At 39.9% G+C, this 19337-nt stretch overlaps 1 protein-coding gene and 1 long non-coding RNA gene across 2 annotated transcripts in view; one reads left to right on the top strand and one right to left on the bottom strand.

Annotated features, from left to right (window-relative positions):
- LOC124289023 overlaps positions 1 to 9480 on the bottom strand; it is a 28746-nt gene extending 19266 nt beyond the window's left edge. The window contains exons 1-3 of the long non-coding RNA XR_006901569.1: positions 9247 to 9480; positions 8082 to 8219; positions 7448 to 7581 (exon numbers count right to left, since the gene is read on the bottom strand). This is a non-coding gene — a long non-coding RNA (uncharacterized LOC124289023). The remainder of the gene's footprint in view (positions 1 to 7447; positions 7582 to 8081; positions 8220 to 9246) is intronic.
- Positions 9481 to 12632: 3152 nt separating this feature from the next.
- Positions 12633 to 19337, top strand: part of LOC124288942 (peptidyl-glycine alpha-amidating monooxygenase B-like) — a 31342-nt gene continuing 24637 nt past the window's right edge. Inside the window, 2 exon segments of the mRNA XM_046725532.1 lie at positions 12633 to 12817; positions 16341 to 16629. Of these exon segments, the coding sequence (XP_046581488.1) occupies positions 16438 to 16629 (192 nt within the window). The 5' untranslated portion in view covers positions 12633 to 12817; positions 16341 to 16437.

The raw sequence follows: 19337 nt of genomic DNA, 5'->3' as shown, positions 1-19337 counted from the left end.
ACTGGGAGGCCTGAGAGGACTCAATCTGCACATCCGGTCATATTCACTATGCGGATCCTTAGCTCGTTTAATATGTAGAAGGGAACAGCATGGATGCACTTTCCTTAAAATCCTGGCTTACTTGTGCAGATTAATCTCCGCTAAAATTATCACGTGCGAGAAACGCCTCCGCCGCAGATGATCAAACCATGAAAAGAAATTCCAATTAATTTTGGGTGACACTCATGAGATAGTGCTGTATCATGTAGCTCAATTAATCAGTCGTCTTGAGTGGATATCACAGTGCATGTTCCAACTCATCGCTCAACGCCTGGGGGTGAGTGGCTTATGCTGTTTGAAATATTCCAGCAATAGAGTACCCATGTAACCCAACTTGCTATTATAAATTCCACCACGACAGTCACGGGCGCCGCAAACATGAATTCCTTTCAGAAGTCAAAGGTAGATGTGCTAATTAATATCCTGCTTCGATTATACAGCTTCCCACCAAATCCATCATCAGACTCCGGTAAGACATACATGTCACCAAATTAGCGGTTGCGTAATATAAAGTTGTAATCTGGTCTCATTCGAATGTTCTGTATCTTCTAAACATTCTTAACTTTGATCGTACCCGTAAAATAATGGATGCTGAAGAAGCCCATGAAATACGAACGTTTCGAGAAGAAATAGCCCGATCACCAGTTTCAATTCGACAATTTGATCAATTCACACTTACGAATCAGATTGGGAGTAGGGTAATAGTCTGAAACTTTCGCCGCGTCCAAGCCGAATCCCAGCAGTACTCGAATTTAAAATGGACACGCTCTGAGTTGTAAGTCAAACTGGATGCCCATACTTCGCCGGAAAGTCAATTCCCATCCCAGTGTCTCCATCGACCGATACTGAGTTCAAGACCGCTATGCCATTGCCATTAATCATTACGGTAAAGCGAAACCGCCGCCTGTAAATTTAAATCACCAGCGTAGTCTCTCGAATCAAGTTTCGTCATGAGCATGTCACGAAGACAAACAAACTCCGGTTATACGGAAGATGCGAGTTGGCTGTCAGCGCAGTCACGCACCTAGTGACAGATAAATTCACATCCGCGCGATCGACACCATCGTTACCAACCACAACACCCAGCCACCAGCGCATTTCGTTTAGCCTTTGTTCCCGGCACAGTCCTGTTCGACAGCAAAACGATGACTTCGTAGTTCATTTGGTAATGTCCATGTATAGGCTGGTAAGTTATGGTCACTATTTGATATTGGGTAACTTCCTTATTACAATAGGAGCCACGTATCTGTAAGCCGGGCTTTACACCGCTACCATCATTTGCTTCAACGCCTCCTCAAAGACTTCGGTAGCCCACCAGTCTTCTTACCTTATTACATGTTACTGGGACAAACGTCCTCCGGTAAGAGAACTACAGGTTGATCCATTGGGTTTCGCACTTTCAATGGAGAGTCCAGCCTCACAGCTGGCTACGTCCAGCCTTCGGTATATACGATAATGGGTCACGAAGGTTTGCGATAACGAAGCCCACTAAATATACAGATACCAGTCAAAATGATGATGGCACTAAAGGAATATAAGAATGGAAATCAACAAAGGAATATGATAACGTAGTCCCAGCGAACATACGGTAATGTAGTTCCAATTTTGAAGAATATATAGATAATGTAGAAGTCCCAAATAATATACGATAATGAACCGTTAAACATGAGAATGGTCCACTAAATACAATGCAATGAACACATGGATGAAGGTAGTCCTCGCCTGCATGGCTGCATGAAGCCTGGAAGAATATATTTGATACGGGAATACCAACAATATATTGGATAATGTAGTCTCTACGGAAGATGATGACAATGTGGAAGTCCGCCAGCATAAATAAGACAATGTCCGCCTGTATGATGGTGATAATGAACTGCTCAGAAGAACATACGGCACGGGGAATCACTAGCGAATATATTTATACGGAATCTCGCTAAGAACATATGAATGTAGGTCTCAATGGAAGAACATAATGGTCGGAACTAAAGAAGAGGCGGAGAATGTAGTTCAATAAAGACATATGACAATGTAGCCTCACCAACAATATACGGCATGGAATCACCAGCAACATACGGGTAATGTAGTCCCACGGTATTTTTTTTTTTTCAATATATTATACGTAGTCTCACATAATTATACTAAATGTAGTCTCACGTATACATATGATAATGGGGTAGTCTCATCAAATATATGATAAATGGAAGTCCCGAAATGAAGAACAGACAATGAATCCCTCACCAAAGAATATACGGATGGAAGCCTCACCACAATTATGAGACGTACCTTTCATGTTGTTTTCTTTCAATATTTCTGCCATTATGTACCGCAAAGGATGTTAAAGCCATCGCAAATAGTCCAGCCATGAACACAGAGCAGACTCCAACACATAGAACCACTCGGATAATACCATTTATTACGGTATCAATCTGTCTGATTTCACCCGATTCCGTATTTTCACCAGCGGCTACGAAGATCAACAACTGATCTTGCGGCACCGGAAACCAATGCCGGTCTACAGATGATAAATGGTTAATTCCATCTGGAGGCTCATGAGCTAGACAGCGGCGGATAACGACGTTTATGCATGTCATCATATTCGCCAAAATATCTCATATTCTCGGAATTTTCACACGTATTATCAGGGCGGTTATTTATTACGAAATGATGCGCCTATGAAGAACAGCAGCCATATTGATTTACTGGCGGCTTTAACGGCAAGTCGATTGTTGATTTTGTTAAGATGGGTGACGTTTAGCGAGCTTTCTACCACACATTATAACAAACAGCGGCGCTTAAATCTAACGCGTCCATCTGATGACGAATCTATCGTCCTTGTTTTCATCGTAAAGGCATTGCTTACCAATGACCTGTTTGACCGAACGTCATGATTTACGCATTAAATCTGGAGTTTTAACATTTCAACCTGACTCCCACGCCAAAAAGACATTGCTTAGATGGCTACCCGACCATCATCAACGTGAATATGGCCTTTGCTGAAGAGCGTCGTGGCGAACATATATGAGCAGGTAAACGCGCGGCTTAAATGATCTGGCGATGTCCTGCTCTGGGTTTACTTGGATCAGTCAGCTATCCATGACTGCGGAATTCAAATCGAGGATCACTGACCTGCCAGCCCTGAGAAGGCAACGCCACTTCGAATGAGTATATTGCAGCCTCCTGGCATCTTAGTTTGTTCACTGGATATTTGTGAGCCTTGTGTAAATATTGCAATAATGACTTTGAAATAATAAAACAAATTGGATGTAACTCAAACCATACGGTCAACGATAATGAAAACAGCCCAACCTTCAAGGTTGAGAACAGAATGTCAAGGTTGTTGCAAACCAGACCACCCCCTGACCGCTTAACCCCTAACACCGTACGCGTAGCGTGTCTCAGACGATATAATCATAGATTAACAGAAAAACAACATCGCAAAACATGTGGAGTCTTCTGACTTTTCTCAAAGACTTCAATGAAACAACACCAAATGCATATATGATCTTGTACAAAACGTAATATCAATTAGACCAGAACTTGGGTTTAAATCCAATTTCGTCCCATTGGTTCAGTATTTCTAAATTTATCTAAACTGTTCTAAAACACTTGTATGCATTCCACTTATTCTGTGGTATGATTTCAATTCGCATTCGCTTCTTTTCGATTCCTTGTTTCGTGATACCCTGGCATCAGCCATTCCCAGTCCGCCCTGCACGAATTTCTACAAACAAAGAAAACCAATACATGGGGCTGGCAGCTGAAATGACCACCGGGTCTCAGCCATGGAGTTTATCATGGAATGAGATTCTGCTTTATTCACCACCGCCTCGAAATTTCAGATTACATCAAAGAAAACAATGATTTAACTGGGGTATGTCGTTAATGTTTCTGGCTACCGCCTCCTGTCTGTTCCGCGAGTGTTCGTGAACATATGGGTGACATTATAATGATCTAACTCATTTTCATATTCGGTGACGGTAAAAATGTCCACCACATGTGCGTCAAGCCTACAAAATCTGATGTATGATCCAGAGATGATGCATGTCTCAAACCACTTGCAGGGAAGCGTACCTCGATATGGTATACCACGAATGGGCAACCGCACCGCCAGACAGTCTAATGTCCCGCCGGAGATGAGGCTTTAAACCGTGCCAGACTCGGTATCGATCGTAAAGCCTGTACACGCGCCCTCACTTCCAGAGAGCGACAGGCTGAGAGAGTGACTGGCCCAGTATCGTGCATACTTCGTCATTGGGTTGTCTGACGCATTGTATTGTCCGGGGTCAGTCCTCGTACAGCAGCACCAGAACTGTAATGAGAACTTCAAAGCAAATGAAGGTTTATGTTAGACATGTTGCTCCGGGTCAAGACGGCGATCAAAACGAAGCCGAACGCAACGACCAAAAACGAAATTATTTTGATTTCGGGCAACACGCTCTACAATGAATGGCGAACCGATTATTCCTCCAGATATGACTAAATGCCTTCACAGCCAGCCAAAATCTGCTTAAATCGCCCGCCCGGCGACGTGCAAGCAGGACTGGGAACCAGCAGCGCCGCTTCATGTTGGCTGCCGTCACATGGCTGCACCCTCACTCACCGGTTCCGCCAGTGTGCCACTGAAGTGGCCTCCAGGCGGTGACGCCACTGGATCTGCAGAAGGAACAGGAGGTCAGCGCCAACGTAAGCGCCCCGCAACATCGTAGTGCGAGTGGACGATCACCGCTTCTTTAGTACGAGTCCAGAAAACATCATAAGCGGAGGCACCCCTGAATGTGTCAAACATTGTAATCTGGGTGTGGAATTCGAGTATTGAACGCTGGGAACTGGTAGACGACATTGCCACCCCATACGAAACGTATAATAAAGGAACTTAAATTGTCTTACTGTGTTCTGCTGAAGTCTTCAGAAAGCACGGCAACATATCTGGTCCGTCGGGGAATGTTACCCCATATTTATTGGTAGCACTACCTTTAATAGTGCGGGCCATATTAATTTTATACTATACCTTTAACAGGCCATTTACCTTCATTTACTACTGGATTACCTTTAATAGTGGCTTATGCCACTTCTGTATTTTACACCAAATTTCGAATGAAGTGGGCCAGCACTCATACGCAATTCACTACCTTTAATAGCGCCGTTTACCTTCATATTTCATTAATTCACTACCTTTAATAGTGGCCATGTTACCTCTGAGATGTAATCATCAATTTCATTAATGTTTACTCTCTCTGCGCATTTATTGAATTACTACCTTTATTGAAAATATCACCTCTATTTATATTCACGCCACCTTTAATAGTGCGGCCATTACCTCATATTTGCTATTATCATTTCATTTTCATTAGTGGGCTATATTACTCCGATCCAACAGTAAACTATGCAAGCAACCCCAAACATTTTCTTCTTGCCTATTCTGCTTTACGGTCTTTATCTGTTTGGCTACATGCTGCTCTGGCGCTGCTCCTCAGAACACTGGTAACTTTAACAATACCGAGATGCGTATTGTTAAATGGAACATTATATAAATGCTGGCCTTAGGAATAATCATTATTATTAGTGAGGAGTGAATGCAATTTCTCAAAGAATGTCCCCTGCATTATTCGATAGCAAAATAACTTGCTCAAAATTATCCAATGGCGGCGGCTATTCTCCATAACCCAATCAGTACCTCCGCCCGCCGAGGTAGACTGCGGAAACCGCAGCGAATAGAACTCTATCCCGTCCCCGAATGCGCGTTCCGCCCTGCCAGTTCCGGTTCGGCAAGAGCATGAACGACACTGCCATGACCGCTTCACCAGAGACCCTGTCGCGAACGGCCCGAAACTTCGAACGCCGAATCAGCCAGCACCCCTTTATACTGTTCACCCATGTCACCATGCCACCATGCCAACGGCGAGAGCACGAGGCCCATTCCGCGGGCAATGAAGATATCGTTGATTCTACAAGCAACGGGCAGGTTGAAAGAAAGCAGCTCGTCCTTCTGAAGCTTCCATCACCATGTCACCATCCAGGATGAATGGACGCAGGTCACGATCACCAAACGTCACTTGCCCTGTATGAACCACCGCGCGGGGGTTTTACCGTTGAAATAATTTCGTCCGACCCTGCCGCGACACTGTTGCTTCTGCTTCGCCACCGCCACAAACGCCGCCATTGGTGATGACCGTTAGGCCGTTGGCGATATGCCATACGGCGAACACGGAACGTCATCACTGGCTGGCGCAAAACATTTGTTGCTCAGCGGTTCGGTTTCGCGAATTTGAACAGAGCCATCATCGTTGAGGAACCGTTTATGCGTTCCTTCAAGGTCAGCCAACCGGTTCGATTACCGGCGGTATCTGTTAATGAACTACGTCAACAGATCAAACGTGCACGTGTTTGTTGTTACCATATAGATGCGCTTTATGGCGAACATCCACAGCACCAGGGCGTCAGCAAAGTTGAATGTGAAATGCGTAATTCGCAATGATATCCTGTTTTGCCCGTGACGCGAAATGCCATGAAGGAGCACTGGGTGAAAGCCAGGTGGAGAGGAGGTGTAATTTACGCATACGTTTCCATTGATAGCGCCATCAATGCCCAGCAATACCGCCCTGGCCATCACCGACGTATATCGGAAGTTCAGCGAAGCCAGCAGCGACTTCTGACCAGGAGTGGAGCGACGACTATAGCGCTCAGTCGCGAGGAATCGTGCGCGACTAAACTGGCTCCAGCGAGTGAGTGGATGGTTTGAGTGTTTTTGAAAAGTGCGTCACAGCGACCGCAAGGCGCCCGGCGCTGTTCACCATCAAACATAAAGAAGAGGAAAGGTTAAAGTTCATTGCGAAGCTCGGCAATCCTTTAGATCACAGGATCCTGGCAAGAGTCTAAGAATTACAACTCTGCACGGCACATTTAATCGACTGGAGCACCTGGCCAATCCTGGTCCTGAAGTGTATACTAAGGGACTCTACGAACCTACAGGAAGCCTAATGAGTGAGATGTGTTTTAAGACGCTTGTATGAAGTACATTCTTCTCGTATATAGATCATAATGGTATGTAAAAATTGTTCACAAACCATTGTTTTTGAGTTCAACTACAGTAGTGTCATATTTTTCTGGTAAAATCGTGTCCCGACTATGACTATAGTATAGCAAGGTGGTATCATACAGGTTAGAGGCCATACAGATGCTCGTTTCCCACTTCTATAGACATAGCATTGTCGCTTCGCCTAACACCTTGGTGTAAAAGGAGGTGATGCCTGAAATATGGAAAACGAAAAGAGCGCCCGGCGTACCATTGTTACTGGTAACAAATGGAACTCCAGATTGAGAATAAGAATCGCCTGAGCCAATTCTTGAACCATTCAGTAAACCACGCTAAAAGGATTAATGAATTGCAAAAGTGGCGGATAATACCAACTGCCTGTATATTAGCTGGGCTTCAATATCGTGTCCTCTCTGAGCAGCAAACGCAGTCGTCCCGGCTCCCCGTCAACATGTTGTGTTCCGAGTAGTTCATGACGTCAGTGGCAACTGGAGATAGCTTTGGACACGCTGTAGTAGAGAGGCGAAAAGTTTAAAATGAATGTCACTGTTCAAAGTTTACTGTCTACTACTTTCTGTTACACAAAGATCCGGGTATACCTTTCGGTGAGCGGAACACCATATATGGTATATAAAAAGTAAAACAGGGTGAGCGATGGCGTGGATATTTGCAAAAACGCCGTAATTTAAAGAACTCTACCAATCATGTCCATTGAGTCAAAACAAGCAAAATAAACTTTTTGGTTCCACGGCGACGACAGTTGGTGAGTTGTTTGTTTGTCTTGGAGAGGTAGGCTACCGTCAAGTGACAGAAAACACGAAAGAATGTAAGTATATGCAAAAACAGGTCTTTCCTTCTAAATTATACAAATTTGGACATTGCGTATTTCGCGCTACATAATCTAGGCAGCGTATTTTGGTTTACTCGTCCCCAACGCTAGGTGGCAGGAGTACATATCTACCTACTATGAGCATAATGACTGAGAGTTTAACATGATGCGAGTGTTTACCCCTGTAGGCCGGTGACTGCGCCGAAATCCAAGTTGCATCCCTCCATGATGGCAGCATCTTGCTCCAGGTAACCGTCCTTGTTCGAGGCCCGCCCTGTCCAACAAAGGTAGTCCCGTAACCGGCATCCTCTTCAACAACTGAACAATCCACAATATCCATACATCATCAACACTGTCGATAAAACAACACACATCATCAACACTTCCAATGCATCAAACACAAGACTATTTATTCCACTGACAGCACAAAACAACATCAGTTTCATTATTAGTAGTGAGTGAGTTTAGTTTTACGCCACACTCCAAATATTCCAACTATATGGCGGCGGTCTGTAAATAATCGAGTCTGGACCAGACAATCCAGTGATCAACAGCATGAGCATCGATCTGCGCAATTGGGAACCGATGACGTGTGTCAACCAAGTCAAGCGAGCCTGACCAATTGATCCCGTTAGTCGCCTCTTACGACAAGCATGGGTTACTGAAGATCAATATTCAATATCAATATCCAGTAGTAGTAGTAGTAATAGTAGTAGTAGTTGTAGTAGTAATAGTAGTAGTAACAGTAGTAGTAGCAGCAGTAGAAGTAGCAGTAGTTTGTTGTTTAACGCAGCGCCCAGCAATATTCCAGCCATATATGGTGGCGATCTGTAAATAATGAGTGAGTGAGTAATTTAGTTTTACTCCGCACCAGCATTATTCCAGCTATATGGCGGCAGTCTGTAAATAAATGGAGTCTGGACCTGTAAATAATGGAGTCTGGAAGTAGCAGTAGTATATTAATAGTAGTATCAGCAGTAGTACTAGAAGCAGCAGTAGTAGTAATAGTAGCAGCAGTAGTGGAAGTAGTAGTAGCAGCAGTAGTGGAAGTAGTAGTAGTAGCAGCAGCAATTGTAGTAAACAATGACAAATGTATTTCAACGTCAAATGAGAAGCAGTATGGATATTTTAATGGAGACTTCTGTCAACTATATGCAGCAGACTACAAATTACATATCAAACTGGTAACCAACGTTTAGCTTTCGAATTAGTATATATCTATATATTCAGCCGAATTTACAGTTAACAATAACAATTATCAATTGTATGCAAGATACGGAGCCAAAATAATGATGCAAGTTCGGTTACTCGTGGATCCAAATGGCAGAAGCACATGTAAAATCACCGTTTATTCCACATTTCACAGCATCAACGCAACTGCCACCTCCGGACGCGAGCTTGTTGCCTGCAGTGAGCACCAGTTTGCTACTGAAAGCCCATGTTCCAACAACTATTGTTTTGCTCATTGTGACATCAAACGGTATAAACCAGACGAATGTTTATAGTATAAGAAACATATATAACCGGTTATGACTTCTTGCAGGAAGTTCGTCAAACGAACCTCCCCTCGTTACTTGCCCTTGATTTGTCGCATATATACTAGTTTCATACAACTACCCATACATCCATGTCGGGAATGAGGTATATATTGGTTGAAAGCTTCTACACATTGTTCTGTGTATGGCGTACCCACTTACTGTGAATTTACAATTTGGGCCTGTAACATGTGCACAACATGCAATCGATAGGAACCTTACTGTCGTTGTTGGAAAGATAACATACACGTTCTCCTATAATTCAAACTGATATGGTTGTATATCATGAAATTTGAGAAGGTATGCTTGTCGCACTATTTTCTTACAAAATGTCGCGTGTAAATTTATATCCTAGGATCAGTTGTATCAGTAGGCAAGTAATACAATGCGAGATGGCAGTCTGTATATACTCAAAACCAAACTTTTTAAAAGATAGTCCGTGAGTCCTCTCGGGTGCTTTCCCAAAGTAGCAATAACTGTCGGAGTGAGTTACCCGTCTGGGGAAGGGGAGGACGTTACTGGGTACAGATTTGTAATGTTTGCCCTCTGAAATGGTCGGCTGATGTTTAAATAGTCCAGTCCGCTCGTGAAGTGATTGTTATTGAATACTGTTCATCGAAATGTATTGTTTTAAACAGGTGATACTAGACTAGGGTGATACACTCTACCAGTGAGTAATCTTTTATCTCACGTAAAAGGGAAAGGCAGGTTTCGTCTTATTCTTAATGTGTGCCTGTGTGTGGCTATGTCTGTGTGTGCTATGTCTGTGTGTGGCTATGTCTGTGTGTGGCTATGTCTGTGTGAAGCAAGATTAGTTCTTAATACAAAGAAGAGACTAGAACACATCAAAAACTCTTTTTTGAACTGGAACGAAACTTAACTCTGATTGGAAAAATAACCGTTATTAAAAGTTTAGCTTTAGCAACTATAGTTCATATATTCTTACGTCTCTTCCCAATCCTCCGAAGGATGTCATCATAAATTGAATAATATATTTTTAATTTCATATGGAATGATAAGAAAGACAAGATAAAGAGAATTAATTTAATGCGAAAATATATGAAGATGGTGGTCTGAGAATGGTTGACATCAAAACCTGTATTGATTCACTAAAAATTGCATGTTTAAAGAGATACGTGTCAAATTCTAAGTGCTATAGTTTAGCTGGTTTCCCTGTAAAAGACATTCTTCTATTAGGCGCAAATATTAGTTAAACAATACAAAATTGAAAACCCGTTTTGGAAAGACGCACTCGATGCATGGGGTAGATATATTAAGGGCTATGAATGGAACAATGATATAAATGAAATTCTTATGCAACCCATTTGGTTGAACCACCTGTGCCATACCACCCTAAGTTGATTATATTGAACTGGTTCCACAAGGGAATAGTACACATTAAAGATATTTGTAATGACCATGATTTCCTTACATTTTCAGAACTTAAAACAAAATTTGATATATGGGGAATTTTTGATACTTGACCTAAATCGTGTTCTTCTCGAGTATTCCCAAAAGAATGGAAAGAGGTTATACGAACGACAAAACATCCAAATAAATCACAATTGTCAATATGTTCCCCTTGGAATGATTTGAGCAACCCCAGTAAAAGGTTCAAGATTATTTTACGATAATTTCATATCTGAAAATAATTTTCCCAAAGTCTCAGTCAGAAATGGGACAGCGAATTGAGTGATCCTTTAAATTGGAAGAATATATTTCTACAATATAGACAATCTAACAAAGACACAAAACTCCTAGAGTTTCAGTATAAATTTATATATAAAGCCATTTATACAAATAGGGAGTTGCTTAAAATGAAAACTGGTTGATAACGATTTATGATCATCGATGTTGGTTCGGTAAGTGAGAACATCTATCATGTATATATTGAATGTCCAACTATTAGACTGTTTTGGAAAGAATTCACCAATCTTGTTAATAGACTACTGAACAAAACATATGAGCTTTCTACTATAGATATCTTATTTTGCTGCACTAGCAACCGCCTACTCAACCACATGATTTTATTGGCCAAACGCCATATATATGTAATGAACATAAAGGGTTTGAAACCCAGTCTTAATACCTATAAAGCAGTATTAAAAGATGTATATCAAATTGAAAAATATATTTGTTCGAAAAATATCAACATAGATTCATTTATTAGAAAATGGGATGTAATATCTCCAGCATTGCCAATGTTATGACTTCACCTTACGAAGATGCAGTACTTCAAGTCCATGGTGATTCACGATCTTGCATAGTCTACTAATCCCATCACATACTGTAATTCAGTATGTAAATATGTCTTTCTATGCATGTCGCCTTTAAGGCTCACAAAATGACGATTGTACCCAACTGAAGTGAAAAAAAAATATACAAAAAAAAAGATTAGTTCTTGTACATCTGAGTACAGTTATAATGAAAACAATATGTATATGCATGAATTACCGGTACTTCGATTCACACATGCCACTAGCTAGGCCTAAAGGAATATTTGCATTGCCTGAAGTCATGTCTCGAGTAAAAGCCTAGTGTCATGTCAACTGGATCTATATGACCTGTTTCTCGCCTGTAAAAACAATGATGCCACTCAACCGTGTCTGATCGCTGCATTCACTTATGATCGGTGTGATGTAGGAGTCTGTCTCCATCGATAATTACTTGCTGGTGTATATGCTTGGCAATATATCACGTGAGGCTGTGCATATTGTTCACATCCGAGGTCATCATTTACATACACAACGGGATATTGTGACGCGGGCGGGCTGTCACGGATCAAATGACACTTCGCGACAATTATCATACATAGTTTGTACCTGTGTGGTGTGTTGGTGAGTATTTTGATTTCTACTTTTAATTTTAAAATATCCTGTATACTTTCGACGTACCTCATATTCACTACATCAAGTTCTATTTGTCAGTGGAAATCACTTTGGAAAGACATGCTATATTTCACCTACATATTTAAATAGGGGGTAAACATTATCCTTTACCGTGTCAGCATATGGCAAAATAGACGTTGTTTTTTTCACTAACCGCTGCTAGGTAATGTTACATATCCCTATTTTAAAGTGGAAGATCACCGTCTTGTCTTTTTTTAAGCATGCAAAAATGACCAAACGCAGAGCCCTGATAGTATAATAAATACGTGTTAGGTAAATACGACCGAGCTTTAACATTCAAGGAATTGTGGGAAGGCGGAAGTGTTTTCGTTGGATCGTGAGAATCCGTAATTTTTCTGGACGATCAATTCGACGTAAAGTAACAGCTGTCACTGTGTATGATACCATCTCATAAAGTTGATATGTGTTAAACGAGACACTCTGACAAGCATGACACTATCATTTGCTATTCAAAGGAAACAACAATAAAAAGGTAAAGCTGTACAATGCTTTTCGATTAATAATATTTCCAGGCGGCAGACGAGTGCGAGTAATAGGGAAGTGGGCAGAATTGACGTCCGTAAGAATTTGGATTTATGTTGAATATAATGCTGACAGTTTAATGAATATACGAGAAATTCTGAATTAAAGAAATGAACAAGAACGTGCTTTTCTTAACATCTGTAATGGTATCGAGTAAAATCCAGTATGAGACATGTTAGTAATGTCTGTGTTCATCTCCTACTGCAAAAGCTGTCGATACACTATACAGTTTATAAGTGTTTTCACTCGCGAGTGTTTCAGGACATGTGTTGACTCCTTGATGACGAAACGTGGGATAATACAGTTGTAACCATATCTTGTCGATGAACTTTAAACATAAACAACTGAACATACCCTGAGATCAAAACCACTGACTGGTTGACTTAGTCTACAGAAATATTTACATATATAGCATACGCAGTAGCTTCACCACTGGCATTGAAAGATAAATAGTCTATACATGGTGCATAGCTTCCAGAAATCAATTCAGTCGCCAGCTGTTATATTCTTATTTATTGCATATTTCCTGTAATGCAATAATGTTGTGAAAAGAAGTGAGACTGCCCAATGTTACATTACCAATATCGTGCAGTATGCTTTTCAAACCACACATATGACAACACTATCTGTATCCTGGGAATAAAAATATTACAACTTTCTTATTTTCATTTTGCTTAAGCTAAAATGTACACAGCAATTTGCTCCGCAAATGTTGCTTCCCCACGAAATAATGGTGAAAAGTGTGGAAAACATGCAGAGTGATTTTCTCCTCATGCTATGCCTACAAAGACAATGAAAAGTTAATTTTTTGAAAAAATGGCTTCTAATCTGTTTCAGAGAACAAACTAACCCCATAAAGAAAGGTATGCTTTATGGATGACAACGTGTTTATTATATTATGGTGCAATGTTTTGGGTATAGGTTCTTATAGTATACCATAAATCAAGCAAAAGTCACTCCTTGAGAATTCACTCTTGCTTGACAACAATGTAAGATCCTATACCGAAATGTTGCATCATAATATGTAAGAAGTTGTCATACCTTTCTGATTACTCATCATCTTCTTCAAATGTAAATCAAACAGAACTAAATCCCTTTGAAATTTGGGCTATTTGAAAAATATATGACTAGCATATCCTGGTCACCAGTTCAGATGATTTATGAGATATACAGACTGTTATAAAAGCTATGAGATATTTGATGTTGAATAATACCATTCAATTGTGGGGGTGTTGAAAAAAGATAAGAGTGTCGTTTAAGTCAGCTAGCAAAGCAACCAAGGGGTCAAGAAAGCAGAGTTTATCTCATGCAGAAGAAACAGCAAAACCTATGCACAGAGAGCAGTGACAAAACACATGCACCTTTAATTAATATCTGGATGGTGTAGGACAGACAGACATCTGCTTTTATCTGCCTCCCACTGTGACACATGTAATCTATGCAGCATACTCATACGTAGGCATACACATCTACTTACTTAGAAGCTAGCCATTTGTCATTGCCATCATAAACCTTTGGTTTAAAAGTGTTTTCACCTTAACCAGCTGTCAAAGTTTTACAAAGGAAGCCTCTTGTTCCTTCATTTCAACTTTCGATTTCATGAGTCAAAACAATTTCAGTAGTTACCAGTACTAAATGTAACATTTATTTGTTTAATTTTACACACATTAGAATATTCCAGCTGTTGGATCGTAAATAATTGAGTCAGGACCAGATAATCTAGTGATTGATATAATGAGCATTGATCTATGACATTTTGATATAATGACATATATTTAACCACTCTATTCTCTTTAATAAGCTATCTTAGTTGAAGACTATTTCTTACCTGGATCTCCAGGGTTTCAAATGCATGAAAACAATGCAAATCAGGCTTCAGATGTGACACAAACATATCAAAGTTTAGCTTCCCAGCTTTTAAACATTTTATGCACAGAGACTTGGAAGTTTAGATTTGCATTCCATCAGCCCTTGCTTTGACAGAGGGAAATTGGCAAATCAACAAATCAGTTTGCTCTATCCGGTCATATAATGTGATCTGTGTATGTGTGTGTTAGAGTTGTTAACTGATTTCATTAGATTTATTGAAAATTATTCAATATTATGTATATTGATTCTAGCCAACTTGTGTTTGAACTGATGGCAGATCGTTATTTATAGTTACACGGTTGCAGCTGTTGGTGTCTTGAAATGATCATTGGTTGTCAAAGAAGGAATACATATGTGTAAAATGGTCTGCTTTAATAGGTTTGGTCATTTTTTGTTGAAATGTTGCTTCGAATTGGCATGACAAACTAAGTTTAGTTTCATGTATTGGAGGATTGTCACTGTTAACATGTATACTGTGATTCAGTTGCATCCAGATAATTTAGATACATAAGTTTGAGACAACTGGGAATATACTATGTCCAGTTAAAGTGATTCAAGTACAAATAAAGATAATTATAGAAGGTAGACACGGGTGAATTCATGCCAGCCAGGAATTGATACCTACAAGTTTAACAACAACATGGCCAAACTTTATGTCAGCATTGTACACAGCCCCACATATTACGCGTGCCAGAGGTAATAGGAAATGTCAGTCTGTAGGTATTTGATGATTGTGTGTGTAAGTCAAGATTCTCAAAGCATGGTTTGTGTGTTCGGCTTGTTGGGGATTGAGTGCATGATAACAAGAACAGGATATATTGTTTCCAACATGGACATGATATGCGACAGTTTGGACTTGACAGGACAAGATGTTATGGCGACATAGCTATGACGGGAAAATTCCTATTTCTTTCAAGGCAATTTCAATCATGTGTTTTCAGTTTTCAAACTGTATGCTCATCATAAAACTGCACATTGATTGCATATACGATCAGTATGCAATCAATGTACAATCAGCTGGCTGTTGTGCACCGATTTGTCTTCTAGTGATATGTTATCAGCACCTTGCCAGTTCTCTAAAATGTTTGACATGTAAATTGTATGATAAATATACAGATTATCATCAGCTAAAACTGGACATATATCTCAGAAAGAGCATTGTTTTCCAGTGTAAGTAAAACCAGTTTTCTTCTATTTGTATGTAATTGATCACACTCTTCATGCTCTGTTGGCAAAATCTGAGATCATGTTGCCTGATTTTGTGTACCTAGCATTGTGTTGGTTATTGATTACAGTCGACCTGTCTCGAGCATTTGTGAGTGTTACCTGGTGTTAATCATGTTAATGAGGGTTGCTGTGATTATGCTGAAATAATGATGTAAACAACGTGCACCTTGTCCTTCACATTTCTTCACTCTGTGCCTACAGCTATGTTTACTAGCCCAGCTATGGCTGTTTATATCTCCAGTAGCCTCACCTGTTATGATAGGGATATAGTTAGCTTTACTTGTATGACCTAACAGAAGTTTACTACAGATGGACTTTAGACTCATAACTACTGCTTGTGTATTTAACTATAACAGTATCTGTTACCATGGTTACAGGTTCAGACAACAGTGAGCAGCGTTCAGCAACAAGCAGCTGACAGGGAGGAAAGGACAGACTGTCAACCATCATCTCTTCCACCTTCCTTGAGAAGACATGGCAAGACACACGTGTGTTATTCCTGCTGTGTTAGCCTGTGTCATAGCAGTGGTTACAGGACACAGCATTGGTGCTGACAATGCAGGACATAGTATCAATACTGCCGATGACAGCCTAAAGCCGACTGATGGAGTCCTGGGGGACACGATGAAGATGGACATCAAGATGAAGGGGGCACATCCTGACACTGTAAGTACTGCCAGGGTTTGTGCAAGACGTGTATTGATGCTCAGTGTCATGTGTATTGTAATACTTTATGTCAAATTGTTATGAAAATACATTTTGTTACAAGATCAATCACAATACAATAGGTCAACTCTAAATCGTTTGTTCCTGCAGACTTCTGTTACAATCTGACCACAACAGCTTTAGCAATTTACTGGCACTTGAGTCATCTCCAAAGCCTGCACATCATTTGTTTAGAAGTTTAGTAAAACTTTTGTTAGGGCTGTGTCTTGTCAGGAATTTTGTGTTGCAGTATGTTATGACAATTAGGTCTGTACTGTGATACATACTGAAGTGAAGAGATGGAGGATAACAACTTCTTTCTATTTGTGTTCATTAAATATGTCATGTATTCATTAGGGCTGCACGATATTACCGGTATACCAGTAAACCGCAATGCGACATTGTATCAATTATGTATCGCGATACGTTTATGATGTAACGGTATACCGACAAAGATTTATTTGTTCAATTTTAATCCATTCAACACCGAAGGTAAGACTTCTGCCCGTAAACCCCGTAAAGTTGAATGGTGAGGAAAAAGATATATATGTATATTCAGGTAATATGGGTGGCGGTGGTGGGTGGGGATTAGAAGTCTTTCCAAATGATTGGCAATGGGTCCACTTAGAGATTGTCAAACAGCAAAGTATCGATATTTCCAGGAAATAATTAAAATTGAATAAATTAATGAATAAAATCTACAGTTTTCATAAAAGTTGTCAAACGTACATCTAAGTTACTATTTCCATCTTTTCGTGCGATCATGGTATGCAAGTCAAGTGACATCTCGGCTTTCGTCGCCTCGATCTTCATGCTCCGACACGATGTTTAATGTGAAACAAATTGCATAAAGAATATTTGTCACAGGTCGTCACCTAGTACGATATGTCCAATACGTTCCACAATTTACATACCTGTGGCGATTTCCTGCTTAACACGCTTAAAAAGAATAGCATTATTGTACCTAAAACTTTTGTCTAAAAGTTTATGAGGACGGTATCCATTGCTGTAATATGATTGGCTGCCTTAGGCTACGTGCATGATTTTTACCAATCACGAACCTTATAGCAGACTGTGGTGAAAAAAGTGTCATTAGAAACCAAGCTTTATCCAATAAAACCGCTTCTTACAACTGCGAAAATATTCCTGGCAGGGTTACTGTGATATTATTGATGATTAGAGCTTCGAACGATACCAGCCATCAAATGAATCTTCTCGAGTATTATTCATACAGAGCTTCGAAAACGGAGGCATTTCCCAATGTTATGTCGTGTTACTGGCTTAAAAGCCATGGCTACCGGGAAATAGGCTGCGCCATACATATTATTTAATTAATCTTTTTATAATAATTTTCTGATTACGTAAAAATGAAAATATAAATGAAATAGGTAAGAGGATATTATGGCATATTACAAATGGGTTAAAATAGCGTGAGTTTCCGTCTCCTTCGTGCTTTATCTGGACATTATGAGTGTGTAAACTTTTTAAGTTGAAGTTGTATTATTTGAATAATATGTTAAAATAACTTTGGTACGTATCAACAGTTGGATTTGACCTAAATATATTTAAATGGTGTATGCCATGTAGTAGCAATTATGTTTCACGAGCTGATATTTTCCATGACAAACGTAGGCTTCTATCTTATTATAAGGCTATGATTCTCATGTTTCATTTTTTTCATTGTTCTATTCCGTCTAAAGAAAGTTTACTTTAACTAATACAGAGAGACTTTTGCCCATCTTGGGTGTTTTGTTAAATCATTTCTTTATGAGAAAGTGTACCCAACGTCATTCATGAAATAGGTAATATTAATAATAATTTTATTCAAAGACATAGGTGCATAAATCATTGTTATGATTAGAATGTGCACTTCAAGATCATGTCACATGATTGTGACTTCAGTTAATTTTTTCTTGAGTAATACAGATGTGCACAGTAGCTCAGACTCTTTAAATTATTTGAAATTCAGCATCCTTTGCAGTTTAAGAAGTTAGAGTATATAAATAGTATGGTTGGGTTTATGGAGGACATGATGTAAGCTAGTTTCAGTTGAATTTGTCATATGAAATGAGAAATCATACATTTTATCTGTGTTAAAGGTCACATGCAACCAAAACATCAAACATAATTAAAACACAATTATCACTTATTCATGACATATAATATACATTGCTGGTTATGAAAAAACATATAAACAAAATTATAAGTGTACAATCGCAAATCAAAAGTGCAATATTGTGTACTTCGGTTTACTTCCCAAGAAACGAAGCAGCCTGGATACCGACCCCTGTCAGAGCAGGTGGGTGTGCACTCAGGTGTAACGGCTGGTTCATTTGCAGATGCCCTCACGGCTGATTGTGTGTGTATATATAGAGATGTTGGGTTTTGTAAATACATGCTCATTTTTTGTGTATAACATTTTGCAATCAACAGACATCATAACATGTCATGTGTTCAAGTATCACACCTGCCTGTCTGTGTAATTACAAAATGTGACAGAGACCCATGAACTCGGGCCATAAATCAATGCATTTTGTTTATGGTGTATAGCCTGATTGGTGTTAAGTTCAAATTGCATGTGGTCAGTGATAGCAGCTGTGTATTGAATATTGTCATTAGCAGACAGGCAGGCAGACACACAGGTGTCAATAAAACAAGACATTGAGTTT

The sequence above is a fragment of the Haliotis rubra genome, unplaced genomic scaffold (genome assembly GCF_003918875.1).
Source record: "Haliotis rubra isolate DU_JTF1 unplaced genomic scaffold, ASM391887v1 Scf43, whole genome shotgun sequence".
In the NCBI taxonomy this organism is placed as follows: Eukaryota; Metazoa; Mollusca; class Gastropoda; order Lepetellida; family Haliotidae; genus Haliotis; species Haliotis rubra.
The sequence above is the reverse complement of the archived record's forward strand: the minus strand, read 5'-3'. Positions and strand labels throughout refer to the sequence as shown.